The sequence below is a fragment of the Botrytis deweyae genome (genome assembly GCF_014898535.1).
Source record: "Botrytis deweyae strain B1 chromosome Unknown BDEW_003, whole genome shotgun sequence".
Lineage (NCBI taxonomy): Eukaryota > Fungi > Ascomycota > Leotiomycetes > Helotiales > Sclerotiniaceae > Botrytis > Botrytis deweyae.
In genome coordinates, this window is record NW_024066210.1 from 941,734 (window position 1) to 963,476 (window position 21,743).

General features: G+C 43.7%; 6 protein-coding genes across 6 annotated transcripts; 2 read left to right on the forward strand and 4 right to left on the reverse strand.

Moving 5' to 3' along the window:
* Positions 1 to 320: 320 nt before the first annotated feature.
* EAE98_001670 (uncharacterized protein) lies at positions 321 to 2,073 on the forward strand (the record flags this gene model as incomplete). Its single annotated transcript, XM_038949289.1, has 4 exons — positions 321 to 459; positions 520 to 1,101; positions 1,152 to 1,446; positions 1,500 to 2,073. 4 exons carry the CDS (start codon positions 321 to 323, stop codon positions 2,071 to 2,073), a joined length of 1,590 nt encoding a protein of 529 aa, XP_038814274.1.
* Positions 2,074 to 2,422: 349 nt separating this feature from the next.
* Positions 2,423 to 3,403, reverse strand: EAE98_001671 (uncharacterized protein; the record flags this gene model as incomplete). Its single annotated transcript, XM_038949290.1, has 2 exons — positions 2,423 to 2,639; positions 2,772 to 3,403. 2 exons carry the CDS (start codon positions 3,401 to 3,403, stop codon positions 2,423 to 2,425), a joined length of 849 nt encoding a protein of 282 aa, XP_038814275.1.
* Positions 3,404 to 6,713: 3,310 nt separating this feature from the next.
* On the reverse strand, positions 6,714 to 7,688 carry EAE98_001672 (uncharacterized protein; the record flags this gene model as incomplete). The annotated part of the gene is made up of 2 exons (XM_038949291.1): positions 6,714 to 7,294; positions 7,352 to 7,688. The coding sequence occupies 2 exons, from the start codon at positions 7,686 to 7,688 to the stop codon at positions 6,714 to 6,716; spliced, it is 918 nt and encodes a 305-aa protein (XP_038814276.1).
* Positions 7,689 to 7,863: 175 nt separating this feature from the next.
* EAE98_001673 (uncharacterized protein) lies at positions 7,864 to 11,898 on the forward strand (the record flags this gene model as incomplete). Its single annotated transcript, XM_038949292.1, has 6 exons — positions 7,864 to 7,877; positions 8,080 to 8,384; positions 8,444 to 9,045; positions 9,100 to 9,187; positions 9,235 to 10,479; positions 10,526 to 11,898. The coding sequence occupies 6 exons, from the start codon at positions 7,864 to 7,866 to the stop codon at positions 11,896 to 11,898; spliced, it is 3,627 nt and encodes a 1,208-aa protein (XP_038814277.1).
* A 2,260-nt stretch (positions 11,899 to 14,158) lies between these two features.
* EAE98_001674 (uncharacterized protein) lies at positions 14,159 to 17,395 on the reverse strand (the record flags this gene model as incomplete). The annotated part of the gene is made up of 3 exons (XM_038949293.1): positions 14,159 to 15,678; positions 15,728 to 17,267; positions 17,384 to 17,395. The coding sequence occupies 3 exons, from the start codon at positions 17,393 to 17,395 to the stop codon at positions 14,159 to 14,161; spliced, it is 3,072 nt and encodes a 1,023-aa protein (XP_038814278.1).
* Positions 17,396 to 17,997: 602 nt separating this feature from the next.
* On the reverse strand, positions 17,998 to 21,636 carry EAE98_001675 (uncharacterized protein). The gene is made up of 5 exons (XM_038949294.1): positions 21,061 to 21,636; positions 20,089 to 20,988; positions 18,871 to 20,029; positions 18,715 to 18,815; positions 17,998 to 18,663 (listed from the first exon to the last, which is right to left on the reverse strand). Exons 2-5 carry the CDS (start codon positions 20,753 to 20,755, stop codon positions 18,518 to 18,520), a joined length of 2,073 nt encoding a protein of 690 aa, XP_038814279.1. The 5' UTR covers positions 20,756 to 20,988; positions 21,061 to 21,636; the 3' UTR covers positions 17,998 to 18,517.
* Between the last annotated feature and the right edge of the window lie 107 nt (positions 21,637 to 21,743).

Consider the following 21,743-nt stretch of genomic DNA (forward strand, 5'->3'; position numbering starts at 1 on the left):
GGACTTCCAAGGCTACTAGGTACTTTATTAGTACTGTCTCATCCGCTTTTGTTGGTAAATTCCATCCACAAGCTTGCATGGAAGATGATGACTAATCATGACTAATCCAATCATCGATAGGTCATGATTCATCTAGCGATAACCTTGCAAAAAATCTTTTTTGACTCCGATGTCCCGATGATCACATGAAATCTTACCTTTCAATCAACCCACCAACCCACCAAGCCAAAGTCGCAAAAAGAAATTCGCATTTTGAGCAAAGAGCAAACAGGACAAAACGGTGTACCCACAAGTCATCACCATCAATCGCCGAATGCATCATGGCTAATGAAACTCAATTCCATACACCTTCAACAATTCAAACTGAAGCACATTCAGTGAGAACCCTAGGAACTAATGGGAATGAACATGGAAATGGTACTGGTAATAGATATGCAGATTTACCAAATTATCCATCAAGTAAGTAGCGAGCTCCAATGTCACATTTCTCTAATATCACACTGCTGACTCGATAAATAGACAGGCGTGAATTGACCGTCAAAGATATTGCAGATATAGATGATCCAATTGAATTGTTGGAAAAACTTACAAACACAAAATGGGACTCCTCTCGCAATCACGAGATTCCTAAATCTACCAGCACAAATGCACAATTCGCGACCCTTTTGAAAGCTGCCGATACGGCTGGAGGGGTAACTGGCATGCGATCAGGCACACCATCAAGCAATAATGGCAATGGACAAAGTACTCGAGGTTCACCAAGCAATGCATCCTCAAAACGTCGCAGAGATGAATCGGAAGATGCAGCAGAGGAAGTGGGCGAAATGTTTGGTTTTATAAATGCTAAATCTAGACCAAGAAAAGTGCGAAAACTCACAGAGGAAGAGGAAGAGGAAGCTGCGAGAGAACGAGAAATATGGGGGTCGGAACCTTCTGATATCGAGGAAGAGGATGAAGATGTTGAGGGAGAAGGTGAGGGTGATGACAACGATTCTCGAGCTAAATCGTCGACAATTCCTGATCTCAACCCAAGAGCGCATGGTGTTTATTCAGCTGCAGCACTTTTCCGAAAATCAACAGCAACTAACAGAAAATACACCAGTAAGTCTCCCCATTATTATCATATAATAATGTGGCTAACCACATTGTAGGACCGGCAATGTCGAAGCTTTTCGCAAAGTTGGAGTTGGCACCTGAAGACTTCATCACGCTACAAGCTGCAGCCAAGGACTACATGTTAGATCCGAGTCACCCAGATCGAAGCGCATGTGTCGGTACTAAAGAAAAAAGAGATAATGATATGACAAAGCTGAAGCTCTATGCATGTGTCAGAAATTTCTTGGCCGACGAGGCAGAAGGAGGAGAGGGATGGGGCCAAAAACTTTTCAGTAAAGATTCTCCAAGTGGTGCTACAAGGAAGTGCATGTGGCCTCAAATGCCTAATAGGTGAGTTTTGTAATTACCGATTCACGTGCTATTCTTTTGACAGTCATCTCTAGGATCATTACTAGAATTACCCCTTTATTGCGTCGCATGGTCACCAATGAGAGACAGCGACTATATGCCCTTAACCTAAGAATCCAAAAAAAGAAAGAGGAAGAGCTTTCCCAATTACACGCTGCGGCGTTTTCTCATGGCACTCCGGCATCCAGCCCCTCAACAATTGATCCCAAACTCAGTTTGCCTAATCAAATTGCATCCAGTCAAGCCGTAGCAGCCAATGCGACCGCTAATGGAGTAAATGAGCCTCAAATAGCTAAATCCCCAAGAATTAGTGCCAAGCAGCCAGCACCACTTGAGTATCATATCAATATTGTTCATAATGGCAAACGTATCAGGGATATGTTTACCTTAAATCCCACGAACTGTGTAGGTTTTGTCAGCTTTACTGCACATGTTGACGCCGCAGTAAAAGCACCTTATAAGAAGACAGTTATGAAGGTTTTAGGTCCCAATGGCTTGGTCGAGATTAAGTCGGAAGCAACGTATGCCATGGCTCTATTATCAGTCAGAAAGACAGAGTGGATGGATGGAGATGTTAAAATAGTCGTTGAGACGGAAAAAATCCAGTGATCTGGGCACAATTCGAGGCGATAGGCGCAAGACAGTGGCGGCGTCATAGATGAAAGGGGATGCTCATATTGGGCTCATATTGGTGTTTTAGTTTATTCTCACCAGTATGTTCTGTGCCTGTCGTTTTTCCAGAGAAGCGAAGGACATTATCTATGGTCTTTTAATTGTCTGCCACTAATTGGTGTGAACCTCTCTATACTATGATTATAGCTGTCTACGGATGCCTCGTTGTAGCTCTAAAGCAATATATTTGAAAAGCATTACAACAAACACCATTATCCTCGCTGCTGGGGTATGAGACATGATATGTAAACGAATTGTGTACAAGAACTTTTTTCGATGGACAGATTTATCGTCTCTTCAGGATAGCAATTACCAGCCATCGCTTTCTGGCGATTGCATTTCGATCTTCTGCTCCTCTATCTGCAACCCACTCTCTCTCGACACCATTAGCATCTCTCTCATATATTGTTTCTATCTCCAAGCCAGCTGCTGTCAGCTTTTCCTCTTCGAAGAACCCACGCATTAGTTCCCGGCCGGTGTGAAATCCTGCGCAAATCCAAGCCCTAGATATTAATTGAATCAGTTATTCTGCCAACGGGGAAGTTTGATCAATCATCTGTGCCCAACACAGTAATCTCCACTAGGTAGTATGGGGCAAGAGAAATTAGAAAGAACAAACCCTCATGATAACTCACCGCCCATCTTCCTTCAAAAACCACCTAATCGACTTCAAAAGGTTCTCGTGCTGCCACGGCATCCACAAACAATCCGATGCAATCACCCTACTAAAGCTCTCTTTATTCCCCATCGAAAATTCATCGGTCAACACTCCCCACTCATGCCCCTGTACTTTCACATCCCCAAACCCGTTCGTCTCAATATTCTTCGCTACATTCTTCTTTAGATTTGCAAGCACATTTTCGTCCGGATAATCACTTAAAACCACTTCTTCTGCTCCCATCAACGCAGTCACTATGCCTGCTAATCCCGTCCCACTACCAACCTCTAAAACTCTCTCGCCTGTGACTTCCCATCGTTCTCTGCCTCCTCGCTTTCCATCCCCTTCTTCAAAAAATTCGGCGAGTTGTAATCCTGCGTTCCAGAGGTAATGCGCGAATAACAACCTTCCCTTTTCGCCAAGGGGAGAGGATAATTCGAGAACTATCTCGCCGAGAGTTGGGGAGGTGTAGATGATGTGTTGATCTTTGTCGCCGTGTTGATTTTGAATATCGTCGGGGAAGAGGGCGGAGAGGGAGGATTGGAAAAGGTCTTCGGGTTCGGTTTGCTCAGGCTCGATGCGGATTTTGTCGGTCAGTATGCGAGACATTTTTCGTGGCGTTTTGGGGATGGGATTTTAGAGGTTAGATGGGATTTTGGTGATGGTGATTGTTGGATGGTAGGGATGTGCTTTTTTTTTGGCTTGGGGCTTGCTTGAGAAGGTGGGGTGGAATAGGTGCTGTGGGTCCGCATTAGCGTTGCGGGACGACCCCTCACACGTGATGACTAGCTTATGAATAGGAGATGGATTGTCGATGTCTTTGAATGCTTGACGGAGAAAGTTTCGTGGGCATTGTGTCTAGAAGCTGTTGGATAGTTATATTGCAAAGCGCTGCGATACTTCAGGGGAGTGAAAGGCTCTTAAACTTAGAAAATTTCCCCAAGTAAATATCTACAGCAATATCGAAAGGCCCTATCCGCAGGCGTTTGAGAATGTGATCAGGGTCTGGTCTACTGTAGACGTCAAGAGATCGTGAGTCACTGTCCAGCTACTCAAGGCTAGTACTAAAACAATTTTTACTGGGCCCTGATGTAGGGTACACAGGAACATCTCTTGGTCGAGACCAGCTAGAGCTTTGAGGATATACCGATAAGGTTTCATATCCAATTGCCGCCACTCTATCCTCCAAGTCGGCTACCAGCTTTCTAATCTCGGTGAATTCCCATCTTGTTTCTTTTAACTGTTATTGCCACCATGGAATCTCTATCATCCATCTCTTCATTTCCAAAAGTGTAATCGGTTATCGAAATCTTACAAGTGTCAGAACATGGCCCATCTTCATAATGCCACCCTTCTTGTGTTATTAACAAGACAAGTGCTGATGAGAGCTCTGTTTTGGTCAAACGTACCCTCTAGTCGCCATAGGTTAGGGGCAATGAATACATCAGCAGTTGAGAAGGCTCCTTCTAGTCCCTGGATCAGTCAATATTTAGATACCTTTCGACTATGGTAGATCATGTCATGTTAGAGTGATTTCACAAGTTAGATCAAACTGTCTATAGGTAGGTATGTCGGAATTGAATCCCAAAGTCGAGTCTCAACCATACTACAGTCAGTTGAATAATCTTCTAACAGAGATTTTGTTCCTGTTTAAGAGTCAAGGCTTCGCTCTTGAACGAGATCCATGGTAATTTTCGTGGTCGTTCCGATAATTGTACATATCTTGATGCGGTTTCATCCGCTGGCCTCCTCGTGCCAGTTCGTCCTATGTCGGAACCAGGAAATTCAGAAAGTATGAAAGTGTGACAAGAGCTTCAGCAATATAAATCTGATATGAAACCCACATTATCATCAGTCGAAAATATGATGCCCCTGATCTGATTGTCACACTAGAAACGATACTCACCACTGCCAACAAAATTGATCTCTTACTGTCATGTGAGAATTAACCTATCGCCAAATTTGATATCGCCTGTTATCCCGGTGCCAACAAGGCCATACTAGAAATCCCATTTTACCCACTAAACACAGCTCTGACGAGAAACTATATGTATTCCCGGGACCAAAACAACACAGTTTCTTGATTTTCACTTGTTATTTACATATTCCCAATCTGTATTCTACGCGCAAATGAGAATTGAGATGGGGTTTAGATTCATGAAGTCAGCAGGTGAAAATTACGCGACCGGATGATAAGTATTGGACCAATCTAAATCGTCCTTTTAATTGTCGATTCAAAGTTAGAAAAAGGAGATGGAGAATCAGAATGAGAAAAATAGGGAAAAAGGGAAATAGTATGGAGGTTGCGGTCATTTTGAAAAAGATTATAGGCTCTTTTAGGGTATATATGCTGTAAGGCTCTGTAATTCGTTGGATTTGGTTGGGATCTATAAAAACTGATCTCCGTTTTATTCGAATAGGTATAGTAATGTTTGTATTCTAGGCTCAATTGGGTTCTAGATTATTCCAAAACTATAATGCCTAAAGTTTATAGGCTTGTTGAGTTTAATGTGGGTTTAAAATTATTTAAATATAGATCTTATAATGCCCAGTTAGTGTGCTTAATTATAGGCATCTACAGGGCTACCTAGTCTCTTCCAAAATGACCGCGACCTCTGTAGTTTCCCAAAATAGAGAAAGAAATGAAAGCCCCGAAAAGGAGGTTTACAACAGCAAAATTTCGGGGGAAAGCCCTAATGTTACAATCATACAGTCGAAATTCAACTACATCGACACCAAAGCACAAACCAAGTGATTGGCTAAGAACACTAAGCCAGCGCAGCCCATAGGGAGCAGCCGCTTGTTCTTATATTTCTGAAGGTAGCGACCTTATTTAAAGATGTCGATATGGTTTCTCGCTTCGCGGATGTGGACCCACATGTCTAATATATGAGCAGATGTTCACTACACTCGCCATGTACACTCACCCGCGCGACATTATTATTAGTCTTGAGATTTTAGGTATTTTTTTTTACCACCAGCAGTACTTCTACCCTGTCGCAATAGCCCATAAAATATAAAGTGAAGAAGAATAAAATACCGAACACCCTTCCTCTAAATCCCTAGTAGGTACCCAAGTCATTTCGCGTGTTCACCTACAAACTCGGTACTATACACTGCGCACCACTTGATGTATATTCACTCCCTTATCACATAGGAATATAGATCTAAACAACAACGCTACCTTCAGAAACAAACAGAGATGGGTGGTACTACGGTCACGCTTCTGCATGCCCGAATTCCGAAAAGATCTCAGCCATTGTTGCTGACGTTCCCGGAGTGAGTTTCGATACAACCAAAACATTTTTTTTGGCTTTTAAATTTTGTTTGGGTGGTGAAGTAGTCGATGGTTGATGGAGGGCTTTGGGATGTCTAGGTGGATGGATGGTGGGAGTGGTGAGGCTGGTGAATTTTTGAGAGGTGCTTTATTGCGAACAATTGCTTCATGTCAATGTTCTGGCTTGATAGAATGCCTGAAAATGTCGAAATACCCCATGCTGGGTTGAAAATAGTCATACCATACATGGCAAATAAATGAGAATAACTTATAACTCTTGGTCTTGACTTTGGGGCTCATCATAGATCACATGCGCCTAATAAAAAATTACACTTAACGCCGTCTCGATGATCGCAAATAGACTCATTTGTACTAAAAAGTTCCACCTACGGCTATCCGACCAGTCTCTATTCCCAGAAAATCACAGCCAATACATTAAGAACTTTATGATAATCTGAATCAGCTTTTAGTGCTTCCCAATTGCAGACTGCTGCTTGACTGGTGATGCATAACACAATGTATCACGAAAGCAAGCAGAATTTGTTGAAAGATAAAACAGTATAACATTGATAGTCATGGTTTTCACTTAAACGTGTTTGATAAACGGGTATCGTAATACAGTCCAACTCCATACAATTACCATTACTCCTCGAAGAAACCTCCATCGCTAACATTACCATCTTGAGCCTCATCCGCTCTTGCTCCTTCCACGGCCCCAAATGCTTGGTTCTTAGAAAATCCAGTAGATTTGTTCTTTGCGATCTTTGTAGCCCTAGAGTCTTTCACTCCGCGCTGAGCTCTTCTCTGGCGTCGATTCATTCCTGTCGTGTCGATAACTGGGGCTTGGACGACAGGCTTTGGTTTTGGCATTGACTTGGGTTTTACAAGTTTTCTCTCTGGAAGTCTGACAGCCTTTGTAGTCGAAACAGTGACATCTGACTTTCTATTCCGTAATCGATCAAGGGTTCCTTCTTCCATGCACTTCTCGACCTCCTTCCACATTGGAGGTTTTTCCTTAGTCGCTTTATCTTCTGCATCCTCTCCCGAGCCCTTTGGTGGATAGAGACTAATGTATGTTTCACTTAGAGGGTGGTATTGAGTGTAATTGAGATCTACCTCGAGAATGTGCATTTCATCCTTCAATTGCTCGACTTCCTCAGTAGATTCAGATTCCAGAAGACGTTTTCGGAGTTTCTTTAATTGCCTGGTAGCCTTTTGACGCTCTATAATTCCCAATTAGTCTGTTGGAAAACAAATCCTGTGCCGAGGGAGTAACATACCAAAGAACCTGACCATATGGTATTTCTTTATCATCTTCTGTCTAATCTTCTCAGCTTCTGCAGAGGCCAATTCTTGTTGGTATGCAGCAAGAGCTCGCTCATTATCCACGCGCACATCTGCAGGAAGATCCTGCGCCCTTTCAAGCTTCCTTGTGATGTCTCTTATCTTCTTTTTTATGGTGTTGACGCTGGAGGCATGAGCTTGTTTTTTGTTAAATGCAGGTTCTGACTTTCTTTTTTTTGCAGGTTTTGGTTCATCGCCGTAGACTTGGATTTGTCTAGATGGATGCACTACTTCTGCGGCATCAGAATCCGAGAGTTTGCGCTTTGGTGCCATGTTGTTGTTGAATTGATAAAAAAATTGATTCAAAGCTGAATTTGTTGTAGTTGCTCAGCCTTGTCAAATTTGTTAAACTTACAAAATATTTAGGTATTTCCTCCACACCCAAATCCACTTTGAAACAACATGGAACAACATTAACCCGACTGAGCACGAGCCACCAAACAATACAATGGCAGACAGCTTGTAAGTATCTTGGTTTATTTTTGATAATTATTACTACTTCTCAGCTTTTCTCACGTGTAGAAATTCAAGAGATTCAAGAGATCGAATTCAGTGCAGATTCATATCTCACTGTTTCATTGTGTATGGCGAGAGAGAAAATTACAGAATCAACTTTCAAGCAATACATGAAATTTGGGAGCTATCTAACTAATAGTTGACATAGATCGAGAGACTCAGGGCAGCCTGCTATTCCAAATTTATTTGGATCACAGAACAGTCGAACTAATAAAGTATTCAAACCCATCGCTACTTGTTCTGGTTACGATTGCGATTTCAGAGTCGGACACCTTGAAAATATAAATAATCCCCTTGGAAATACGGATATTATAGAGGAACAGGGCTACGAATTCAAGACCTACCCAGAGCTAAATTGTGCTAATCATGAAGTTGTGAACAATACTATTTTCGATTTCACGTCTTTTCGATTCCGACCGAAACCCTCACAATCAGCAACTTCTCATCTAAAAGGCGAGTTCTGTTGACTTGCCTTGAGTGCAGGCAGATCAGCTGATAGGTGCATCTTGCAGGCTGGTCTCAAGACCCACTGGGCATTTGGCGATACAACCAGCCGGATAGAAACGCAAGAGTTGAAAGGGTTAAACTCTTAGATTGGAATAGAGCACCAGATTGGCACTTTCCGGCAAACATGGACAAGACGGAAGGAATCATTAGATGGTCGCCAAACTCGGCTCGTGCACAGTTTGTTGCGTTCAACTTGAATTATCGAATCCTTCAAGTCTATGAGGCCAAGGGTCTTGCACGGCCAGGTAAATTCGAGTATGAACCCTTATCTCGTTACATTGATATTCCCTCTTTGAACACTTTCGACTGGTCGCCAGTTGTCGAAGGTTTGGTTGCTGTTGGTACTTCTAGTGGCGAACTTCAATTACTACGAGTTGACGACAATTCTAATGCTGTCTTGTCTCTTTCCATCAAACAGCCAAGAGCATGTCAAGCTGTCGCTTTCAATACGACTGGACTATTAGCAATTGGCCTCGAAAGAGTTCGCAATGATGGCTCCCTGCAGATTTGGGATGTCAATCAACGTCTAACTGGTTGGGATACCTCTCAGCCAGGATGGAAGGTACCAAATAATGCGGTCGAGCCGAGAAAGTTAGAGTCGGCCACCGTGAGTGGACGTGAGAAAAGCACCCCTGATGGCGCTACTGACAACACCCAACAGGTAACTAGCATCAAGTTCTTTGAGGATCAACCGCAAACCCTTGCTATTGGTATCAAGAACTCTTGTGTTCGAATTCATGATCTCAGAGGTTAGTTCGATTTCATATTGTTAGATCTATATACTAAAATATAATAGATCCGAGCGGCGGAGTAATCACATTTCAAACCAAATGCAACAATAACCTTACCATCGACTACTCAGATCCCAACTATTTTGCTTCATCCTCTTTAGATCAACCTGGACTCATGGTCTGGGACAGACGTGCCAGCACACGAGCCACAGCCTCTCCAATGTATTTAGATGCTTTTGATAACGATGGATATGTTTGGGGAGCCGCTCTGCAACTTAAGAAGGTCATTTCCACCGAAAAACAGGGTTCGTATATTAAATCATTGCGCTATTGTCGAGAGCATCGAGGAACTTTGGGTGTTCTCTCAAATGCCGGTCAGCTTCAGATCTTGAAGACTAACAAAGAATATTACGATCCCGGCTCCGAAGATGATGTCAAAGGAAGCCCGGAGTTGCTTCAGGTCAAGAAGTCATTCGATCTCGAATATCCATATGTAGACCCAGACCATGGTCGCAGGCAAGAGGATAGAATTGTCTCTTTCGATTGGTTAACACTAGGTAATACAGATTTGCAGCCTCGCGTTGTTGCGTTAAGGGCTTCGGGATCATTTGAGATCATGCAGACACCACCCTCTAGTAATGGTCAGATGATGGACTTCATGCCATGGCAGCCACCACATAACCATGACAAGGTACCCTATCATACTTTGATGGACTTCGCAGATGCCACCGAGCGTCGGGCGAACCTTGGCCCCCTTTTTGCAGAAGAGTTGAAGTTTAATACGCCAGTGTTTGGGCCAGATGGATACAACACCCCGCATATTCAAAAGTCTTTAGCGGCGGCTCTCGATAAAGCTCTTGAGCGTCCCGAAGCTCCAGCATCGGGAGTCAAAGCGGAAATCCCTGGCAGTCAGATCAAAAGGGCAGCTTTTACAAAGGCAACTTTTGCAGAAGCTATTGACCGGCAGCTTTCGATCGTCAACGATCCAGTATCTGAAATATTTGCTAAAAGAGGCGGTGTTGGCGATTCTAATGGTTTTGGCTCTTTGAATAATAAGTTATCCGCTATGAGTCTTTTGGGCAAGGGAAAGTCGAAGACTCAAAGTCTGTCGACAACTGAGATTCGTTCAAGCAGGGAGATGCACGAGATGTTACTTGAATCTCGCATACCATCTTCTAAGGCTGACGCTATGCTAATTGACAATCTGTTTATTCAACGTGCTCTCAAAGGTTATTTGTTTGACTGCAATAAGAACAAATCGTTAGTCAGGGAAGATCCATGGCTTAGGGATGTGTGGTATTGGATTTCAGGTATGTCATCCTCTCTATCGTCTTTGAAACTTTTTAACATTATCAGTTGCCGAGAAAGCTGCTAAGGATGACGGTATGCTGTCTTCGACCCTTGATCTAAGCTATTTGGGAGTTCACACCTTGTGGAACAATAATCTTGGTGGTAAAGCCGAATCAAGACTTGTTGAGAGCACTGTCATCCCTGATCACACTCAATGGGAACGGCTTATTGCTTCTATAAATAAACGTGTCGGCCATGAAGAATATACTGGCGTGCCAACTATGAAGCCCCAACACCGACAATTATGCCTTGCCCAGTGCAGTTTTGCAACACCTGCCGCAGAGCTAAAAGAGATGTTGGCTCGTCTAGAGGGAAGAGGAGAATTTACTAAAGCAGCTGCACGGGCGCTGTTTGAGGGCGAGCCTGAACAAGCAGTGGAGATCCTCAGACGCGGAGACAAAGAGCTAGTATTTGTTGCTGTGGCACTCGATGTCACCGTCAAGAGTCCTCCCAACGTTGATCTCTCCAATTGGAGCAAGACACTTCGAGAACAAGCTCACATGTCGGACGATCCATATTTAAGAGCTATATTTAGCTACATTACAACGAGAGACTGGGAGGTCATTGCAAATGAGACGGCTTTACCATTGAGATATCGCGCCGGTGTGGCTCTAAGATACCTTAGTGACCTGCAGCTTACAGAATGGCTTGACCAGGAAATGGAAGAAGCTATCAAACACGGAGACATCGAAGGTATCGTTCTTGCAGGAATCACGGACAACATGGTCGATATCTTGGCGAAATATGTCGCAAAGTTCTTTGACTACCAAACCGCCATCCTAATCATGTCTTTCTGCTACCCTCGTTACATCTCCGACATCCGCTGCGATGCCTGGCGTCGTGACTACCAAGCTTATTTAAATCGCCATCAACAATTCATACTACGCGTCCAATTTGACCAAGGCTCGGCCAAGAAGTCTCGTCAACGAGACGGTATTCCAGTTATTAAACCCCCCATCCGCCAAGTTACTCTTCGTTGTCTCTTTTGCGATAACCGTTCGGCAAATGATCGTCATAATGCTACAGGCGCTGCTCCCGCACCTCCTAATTCATCCGCTGGTCCCTCTTCTAGCGCTGACGAACGCAATCCTTTAATGTCTAGCGGTATTAATGCCGGTCTTAGCTGTCCTCGTTGTGGTTCGCACCTACCTCGCTGCGGAATCTGTTTAGAGATTTGTGGCTCTCCAAGATCGGACAGGCCTGAGCTTTCGGAGGATCCATTGGTGAAGAGAATGGGCAATCAACTTACTTTCTGTATGAAATGCAAGCATGCTGCTCATATGGATCATGCGGTAAATTGGTTTGATAGACACGTGGAATGTCCAGTTGCCGAGTGCAAATGCCAGTGTAATTTCAGGTCTAACGTAGACATTGCTTGATTTTATGAGGGGTTGGAACGAACGGCAATCAGAATAGTTTTCGATGGCGTTATGAATGTATGGATACATCTGGGTGCACGTGGGTGGATATACCCTTTTCTAGTATGAGACTGGAAGTTTAGTCTTAATGTTAACAGTATAAAGAAGGATTTTACTGATGCAAATAACTTTTTTGTTTCTGGTGAAGTTTCTAGAAGGCTACTTGATATTATTAGAAAATCAACCACTTCGCAAGGGACAATCGTAAATCGCAATAAAGTACTGGGCATTCCAATCTTATGAGCTTACTGCACTTGAGTCTCATTTTGGTCAATTAATCCCTTTCCCACAATCCATTAAACAGCCCATTAATCAATTTCCAAATTACAGCCCCCATTGTCCCAACCTCATCTCGGTCATCTCCCTATCAATACCTCTCATCTCCCTCATTGTCCTAGCTCTTTTGCTCTTACCCGTCATCTACCTAACATCATCTATTGCCTTCCCATCCCCCAATCTCTTAATCATCTTCAATGCAGGTTTTAAAGTCCTCTCTATCCCCATCATCTCCACATCCAACTTCGCACTATATTTCTCAATCTCCCCGACCCATTCTCGCAACCGAAGTATCTTTATTTGTCAGCCGTTATCCTTTCCAAAATGACTTTGTAGTATCTCTACAAGTAGATCCCAGGAAACAGGAGCTGGGGTGACGATATTATACGCTTGAATATTTTTTCCATCCTCGCTCTCACTCGGGTAGGTACTTGGCTTCCGAAATTGAAATCGAAAATGCATCTCCATATAAAGCAGCGAAAGTTTCGGAGATCACGGCAGCAAATAAGTCGATCGGAACTCAATTAGTAGGAGTAAATTGCTGAGGTAAGAGGCAGAGTGACATCGAAGTAAGAAGAATGGGATAGAACCAATCTTGTATCGGCCAGGGAGGGTCGATGGGGCTGGTTAGACCGCTTATCTGGCCGATACGGAGGATGGTTGTTGGGACCATGGTGGAGGGTTAGTAGAGTCTAGATAGATATGTAAGTTCCATCCAGTGTTGAGTGATGGGTAATAAGCCTCGAGAGAAAGGAAGATGGGAACGACAGGAAGAAAATAATGAATGGACCCTCCCTCCTTTCCCCACAACAACGTCTATCCGAACAACATGTACTAAACCAAGTAGGGTTTGAAATGCAAATATCCGCATTCCCATCGCATATAGTGACTACCTACTTAGACAATACTTAGATTTGGGTATACCAGCTGGCGATATCCATATCCATGATACATCGGACGAGCTGGCGTGTTCTGCAACTCCGGATCTCAGAGCGGCTATCAGTTCTGTAATCTTAGGCGAGTCTATAGTATCTGCAAGCAAATCTCTCTTATTACTATTACCAGTCTTCAAATTGAATCTAGCAATCGAGACACCAGCCAGCTCCTTGGGGCCAAGAAAGTTTCGGCTATCGTCTGTCTCAAAGTCTTTTTGCTAGCGGTTTGCTGATCAAAAATTGGGCTCGCTCCTAATCTAATATTCGAAAGCTATCCGAAAATCAACGCAGTGGGATAAAAAGATCCAGGATGATCGCAAAGCACATGGGACGAGAACAAATACATTCCTCGGCGAGCATAGGGAAGAAAATCGATTGGTAGATTAACTAGCCAATATATCTAATATATCTAATTCACTTCATTCGGATTTGGCTTCAACATACACACCAGCCCCCGCCTACCACCTCTTTCTCCTTATTTCAACAGCTCAGCTATTTCATCTCGCTCTATCCATCCTCTGCAACTACACAACCGCGCTGCACTCATCCCAAATACTCGTATCGTAATACACGCATAAGAGCATGTCGACATACGAAAGTGAATGATTTGACTTTTTTCTTCAAGTAATTGCTTACTGAATCATCAATAATCGACAAGCACCAATTTCAGCACATCCACTATGTTTGAACTAAAGCAATAACTTCAGGCCAAGCCACTTCTTCTCCCAAAGCACTGTTTCAACCTAAAGCCCAATGAAGGGATCATGATATTCATCCTCCCATCCCAATACCTGCATATCCATTTGTGGTATAGTTTAAGTTTCGTTGCAATCACCGGCCAACCATGATATAAACATCCATTCCAACGCCATTCGAAAATGCAATGATTCCTCTCCTCCACTCATGTCGTTCTAACAATCAGTAAATCTCCACCTCCGACCGGATATCAACGAAACCTCATTGTCTCATCGCTACCATCATTCCTCGCCTGTGCAAATGAATGCATTGCTCTAAGCTTTTCCTTTCATCCAATTCTGCAAAAACGTCGCCAATCCCTTCCTTTCCGGACTCTCCACCATGCTCTTAATAAATCCGCTACCATCTACACCCATGCTTGGGAAGAAATTGCCCTGTAAATGCTCCACAAACATATTTCCAGTCTTCATATAGATGACCTGTTCCAGTCCTGCCAATTCATTTAAAACGCTCTTGGATTGTGCATCGACCAATGGTCTGAAGTTTGGATCGCGAAGAACTTCCCAACAAACCGGGTGAAAACGTTCAATGAGAAAACTATCAAAGCCGGGAAACGTTGGTTGAGGGGAGACAGCTGAGGTAATGGGCTGGCCTGGAGTCGCAATTGTTGGGCCACCCCAGATCTCTGCCATCTTTGTCATGACATTAAAGGCAATCTTGCTGGCCGCGAGATTGCCATTTTCATTTGAGACTGTCTTCGCCAAGGTTGTGACCGACTGAATAAGGGGGTCAAAGAAAGCTTGATTCTGCTCACTGACAAGCACGGAACCGAGCTCGTTATTCAAGATGACCGTTACGAAGGTCAAATATTCTCTTCGCAATTCAGCGAGTTGAATTCCATCATCTGTTCCCGTAACCGGCTCGCTTAAGCTGGCAAAAACTCGTTGGAAAAGTGGTGTCAGTAGGGAGTTGAGAACTTCATGTATATCCTTCTTAAATCCAAATACAACTTGATCCAATAGTCGTAAAAACATGGCGATTTCTTCTTTGGAAGAACTTTGGGATAACAAGCCATCGATCCATCTCGGAAGGAGAGGTAACATAGCAACTCCCATGACTCCCATAAGTCGAGAGAATGAGGATCTTGCTGCATTACGGACCTCGAAAGAGGCCTTAAGTGCCTCGAGTGCAAACAAAATTGCTTCCGCGGCACGGCTGAATCCAATTGTTATCTCTTTGACAGGTGCTTGTCCAGCCCTTTTTCCTTCTCCAGGGGACCAGTCAGAAAATCCATGGGCTAACGATCCAAGAGCGAAAACGATGTGATGAATTTGTAGAACAGCTTGTGCATTTCCCGACTTAGCTTGCTCCAAGTTTCGCTCAATGTCTGAGAATAGAGGATCCATGATTGTTCTTGCATAAATGGCTTGCTTCTCTATTGGTGTTGAAGTTGTGGATGAAATACAACCAATTGCCTCATAAAGATTGAGCTGGGCATTGAATGCAACATCGGCTGCATCATGGTTGCCATCATCTGATGACATGTCATCATCATTTTCCCTTGGTACTTCTGCCTTCAAAGGAAGGAGATCACTGATTGATTGAATGATAGTCTCCGCAACATTGCCTACTTGACCTCTCAAGTGTTTTACAAATCGGTGAAATAGATACCACGAACGTATCCTGACTCGTGAATGACTATGGTGCACAAAACTAACGAACTGCTCGAGAACTTGAGGAATATATTGGGTTTGGTTCTCAAAAAACGAACAGTATCGAACGCAGATTTCCATATACTGGAGTGAAATGGCAGGATGATTGAATGAAGCAATGCCTATTTACAATTAGTGGATTCTCCTGTAAAGGTGCTCGCACAATCTTACCGGATTCGACCATTTTGGACATCATGACGATCAAACGTTCGGCTGCGATACTGGATGGCTGGCTTTTGGCATAAAGGCCACCGTTGACGAGGGTAAGTTCCCCAAAAAGGTACATTTCGTGCAGTGCAAGGTCTAAATCACGCCAGTCTATCTGACCATTTTGCTCTTCGAGTCTCTGGAATGTGCTTCCAATCACGTTGCTCAAGACATCAACATACAAAGCTTCGTCAACTGCGGCGATAGTCTTTTGAAGAACTTGTAATCTTTTTCGAAGCTCTTGAAATTCAGCCTCGTCTGTTAATTCATCCTCGTCGGCGTAGGAAGAAGTGTCATCGTATCTCATTTTTTGTATTATCGCATTGAGAATAGGTGTCAACATGGCGGAATATGCAGGTGGTAATGGCTGCGCTTTGCGTAAGAATGTGTTGAGCTCTGTGAGAGATGGTATGACTGTAGCGCATATCTCGTCGTACTCGTCCGAGAAAAATCTGAGTAGAAGAGGAAGGAAAGTTTGCAATAATTGTTCTGCTTGGGCTCGAACATCGGGTTCAACTTTGGTGTCCTCGAGTATTTTGACCAGATCTGAAACAACGTTGTTGACCAGTTTTGCAACCGCTTCCGCAAGATCGGTATCATAGCTAGAGGTGTTCCGTAAGTCGTGTAGGGCTGGACTTGTGATAAGTTGCGACACAACTTCTCCGAGATTTAAGAACAGAATCATTCCTATCTTATCAGAAGGTTTCATCTTCTTTGCCACAATCTCTGTGAAGCAGTCTATGGCAGCATCCTTGACTTTGTCTTCACCACCATTAGGGTTTCGGCCAACCAAAGGAAACAACAAATTCAAGATATCCTGATTTACGACCAAAGAGATATCAATCCACGAGACCCATTTTCCAATAACCTTCAATGTCATTTCAACAATGGCATCGTTGTTGCCTTGCCAGTATGTGAGAATTTGTTGAAAAGAGCCTGCCACCGTCTGTACATCTCGAGCACGCACAAGGTCCTTCAACTCAACATTTCGCTTTGTCTCTTCTCCAGCCCTGGCTATCATCAAATCGGCAATCTCGTCATGGATGGAGCTCAAAAGCCGCAAATATAATACAACTCCAGAAAGATTATCCACTGATCCATTTTGATGTCCTGCGAAGCTTAAGAAATCTCTGATGAAACTTTCCCAGCCCTCCTTGTATAATGATGAGAACAAAAATGTCAAGGTTTGCGTGAGCTTGTTCTGTAAAGCGGGTGGATCGACCTCGTTCCCAGAGGCATATGTTCTTCTGACATAGTCATGTAGTTGTTCTTTGAGCCCACGCAAGCTCTGGTCGTCTATATGTTGAGTTTGAATCGCATTGTTGACAATGTCCAGTGAAACTAATCGTACGACTTCGGCGGCTTTTGGAGCTCTGGTGAAGAGGTTAAGGCATGCTTGTAGGCTCGAGGTGTCGCCTCGAACTTGAGTGAGATATTGAACCGCTTGTTCTTTTAAGTTTGGGTCGGATCGAGGGTCCCATGCGATCTCGATGGCTTTCTCAATCTATAGAATAATGGCAGATTAGTACAGATGTTCCATCCTATATGTCCAAACTTCCATTCTCGAGCATTACCCCCGCCAGCGCAGAAGTTCCCGGAAGCGGTGTATCAAGAACATACCTGGGCGTCCATGACTACTGTATTCTCAAGAACTAAAGCTTGAGGTTACAGCAGACAGAAAGGTTTAGGAAGTTCAAATGATCCACAATTATTGTAAAGTAAATCGCATGTACATCTGTAGCATTCTTTGAGACTCCGCTATCGAGTCATAATAATTTTTAGATTTATTCGTTGAATGGTTGGGGACGAGACAAGAGCTAGCAATAGAAAGAAGACTTGATGCACGATTGTAAAATTGTACGTGGAATCCCTATCTGGTTTTTGAGTTTGTATCCTGAGCTCTTAAAATAACTTTTGTTGCCAGTTTTTTGCAATATGATGTTGGAAAAGTTCTACTGAAAGCGGTTCTTCAGAAGATACTGCCCCACCACAACACACAAATGTGAAGGGTAAGGCAAGGTTTAATTTCAGCCTTTCGCTTGATAAAAAGGTGACACGTGAGAGACGGCCCCTATTTTATCCGGATTCAGTCTTCACTTGGGTGCTCGTTGCTACTTTTGAGGACTTTCCGAGGGGAACACTCGAAGGAAAGAAGGTCGGCATTGGATATGTAATATAAATTCACATTGTAAACGTTTCTTTCAAACAATCACATTATTGAATTCTGTCAAGGATGTTTCAAACTATGTTCATTAATAGTCTATTTAAGTTAAGGTAATAAAAGAAATCCTATGTCATTGTGATAAATATCATCAGACATGTACATCAATTCCTCATTTGTCACATTACCCTCTTCAAATTTTTTGATGCTGTTTCAAAACCTGTCCAGTATGTATGTGGTTATCCTTTCATCATGCTTTCAAAGCTGGGATCAAAAATGAAAATCCACGATAGAAAACGCCTGCAATGGAATCTAATCCCCAAATTCTATGACGCGTCGCGTTTTCGACGCACGTAAATGGTGGTTTTGATGCAAATGTACACTCCGGCCATTAAAAAAGCTAGAAGGGCCAAGAGATCAAGAGGAAGAAGAACGCCCGCCAGTAGGAACCCCATCCATGCTTTACGTAGCCACCATGTTCCGTCGGGATCATGAGAAGCTTTTGTGAAATCAGAACTTTGACGCGAACTTTTTGATGTGTTGTGAGAGGTGGATTGATCTTGATTGATATCCTGATTCGGATCTTCATCAGGTCACTGGAACGAGAATCCACCTGGAAAGCCTTGAGGAGCGCCCCGAGCGCGACCTCCCTGCGGCATACCTCCACCGAAACTGTGGAAACCACCTCCACCTCCACGGCCCCCTCCCATCTGGGCTCCAAACATTTGCATGAGGATTTCTATTGACAAAATTAGCAGTGTTATTTGGAACATCGACGTTGTAGACTAACCTGGATCAATGTTCATTCCTCCTCCACCACCTCCCATACCGCCTCCAAAGCCATCCATTGGATCTTCCAAGTCTACACCACTATCGTATCGTGCACGTTTCCTGAAGTATTGTGTTAGACTGCGCGGTGATGTCAGGAAAAACAGATCAAACTTACTCAGAATCACTCAAGGTCTCGTAGGCTTCTCCAATATCCTTAAATCGCTCCTCTGCATGTGGATCGTCCCGGTTCTTATCTGGATGATGGATGATTGCTGCCTTTCTATAAGCCTTCTTGATCTGGTTATCATCTGCGTCTTTCTCAACGCCAAGAATCTTGTAGTAATCCTTCCTCTTGCTCTTCTTCAACTCGAGTTCAGCTCTTCGTACCTCCCTAGCAATGCCAGCGTCTGAAGGATCTTGTTCTTGCAACTGCTTGAGCTCGCGTACAGCTTCCTCCCATTGGCCAGACTCGCCAAGAGCGGTAGCTTTTGTCTTCTTTGCTTTGCTGTATGAAGGGTCAAGTTGAAGAGCTTGATCACAATCCTCAATAGCAGCCGCATAATCCTTGAGACGAGATTTGCACAAAGCACGATTTTGAAGTAATTTGGAGTTTGTTCCTCTGTTTGTAGGGTCGAGTGCGAGAGCTTCACTGTACTTTTCAATGGCATTTGGGTATCGCCCAGCCTTGAACTCCGCGTTTCCGTCGGTTTTCAACTGATCAACCTTTCTGACCAATCTTAAATACTTGACTGCGTCTCTGTAATCAGGATCGCATGTCAAAGCTTGTCGGAAATGTTGGATGGCCTTTTCATTTTCGCCTTGAGAGTATAAAGCCCTACCCCTCAGAACAAGCGCCTCAGGATCTTGGCTGTTTCCTCGTAACAAAGACATGGCAACATTTTGTGCATCTCCCAAAGCATTGACATTGCCCATTTTTAGATAGGCCTCACCACGCATTAATTGCCATTTGCGTGGCTTGGGTACACCCATACCAAGTAATCTTTCTGCCTGCTCAATAGAGTGTATTGCCATTGATCCAGTTCCGTTCTTGAGTGCGTCTGCTGCAGCCGCAAGATGTTGCAACATAGCTTTAGCTGGAGCCATGTCTTTTGCTGAAGGTGGTGGTTGAATGCGGCCAAAAGTATCCATAGCCTCTTGTGGTAATCCCATACTGATGTAAATTCGAGCCAATCGTAGAAGTACTTTATGGTTGTTAGGATCAAGCTGGTCAGCTCGCTTGGAATCTTCTAAAGCCTGGTAGTATTGGCCAGCAGCCATATAAGCAGCAGCACGATTGTTGATGTAGGTGGATGATGTTGGCATCGCTTCGACAGCTACAAATAGGATAAATATCAGCAGTTGTCATGTATTAAACCCTTTTGAAGGCACGAACCCTTGGTGTATTCTTCAATAGCTTTCTTGTACTGCTTAGCCTTGTAATATCTATTTCCCGCATCTTTGAATGTCTCTGCTTCTTCTGGGGTTGGTGGCGCTACTGCTTGAGGACTTGTCGGGTTTGATTTGTGAGCTGGTGGGGGAGGGGGTGGTCCCTCTCCATTAGCTGGAGCATTGTCACCATTGGGTGCACTTGGCTGAGGAGCAGGCTTTGGAGCAGACTTGGAGGACAGCTTACGAGCAGGCTCTGCTGGTTTTGATGAGCTTGCTTGCGTGTTTGATTGTGAATTGGTTGGAGGTGGTGGGGAAGGATTGCGAGCGCTGGCAGGAGAGTCAACGTCGATATCCATAGGTTCCGACATCCTGACTTGAGTTGATAACCTCCGCAGTTGATCTGGCGGAAGGTTTAAAGGATGAGTAGTATTTGGATCGAAAGAATTTCGCGACGGGTATACACTCGACTTTGGTCGAATACGGCTGGATTTTGTTGAGCCTGATTGTTTTTCCTCTGATTTAATATTTTCCTCTTCTTTATTTTTGCTTAATCTTGAGTAAGATTTCTTTAGTGGGGATTTTGAGCGAGGCGAATCCGTTTGAATCCCCTCCTCGTTATCTTCAGGTTTCTTTGGTTTTCTTGGTGTTTTTGAAAAGAGGTTAAAGGACATTGAGAATAGATAATAATTCCCGCTGGGATGACCGTGGGTGCGTGTAGCCGGTCTGACGAACGATTGTGGTTGGACAGACTGTGAGAGGGAAAAAAAATAAAAAAATATGATATGACGGTTGGCTTTGCTGTAATGGCTTAGGTATAGTGAGTGATACCAGTGGTAACAGCCCTAGCAGGAGGTAGGTTGTGTGTGGCGTGTGGTGAATATAAGTTTTTTTCCCTAGCTAGAATCTTATAGAAGCTCTTAGAATATATTCAATAAGAACATGAACTCCCCAACTCCGTTTGCTGCAGCATACATACAACACAAAACCAGACGTCAAAAGTCCATTTTGGTAGGGTAGAGAGAGAGAGGAAGAGACAGAGAGACAGAGAGACAGCGAAAGGGAGGAATATATAAAAGAAAGGTAGGAGGAAAAGTTAAAGTATTTATGAAAAAAAGAGTAGGGATTTATTTACTTTTGGGGGTTTCGCTTTCGCCTTTGCTTTTTTGCGATTATTGTCTCTCTTTTTTCTTTCTTATCTTTTTCGTATATACCTGGTAGCCTTCTTCTCTGTCTTTATCCTGTTCTTCTCCTTGAAAATGGCTGTCTTGGGGGGGGATTGCGAACAAGCAAATTTGTTCGTTTCTCGAGGTGCGTCAAAGGCTATTTTCGGTATGAATGGGGAACCGAAAAAAAGTCCCATAGGATAAGAGAAGTGGAGTGAAGTGAAGACCGTGAGGGTGTGTGTGTGAGAGATTGAGAGGAGCGCAACAAGATATCTAAGATGAGCAAGATGGGCGAATGGGTGGATATGATCGAGGTTGGAAATATAGGTAGAGAGTGTGTGAGAGTGTGAGAGTGAGAGTGTGAGAGTGAGAGTGTGAGAGTGAGAGAGTGAGAGAGTGAGTGAGAGAGAGAGAGACTGGGGGAGGAGGGATGATAGATGGCAATAAACACCCAAAGGTTTCGACCTCTTAGATATTCACAAAATAGAGTGGTAAG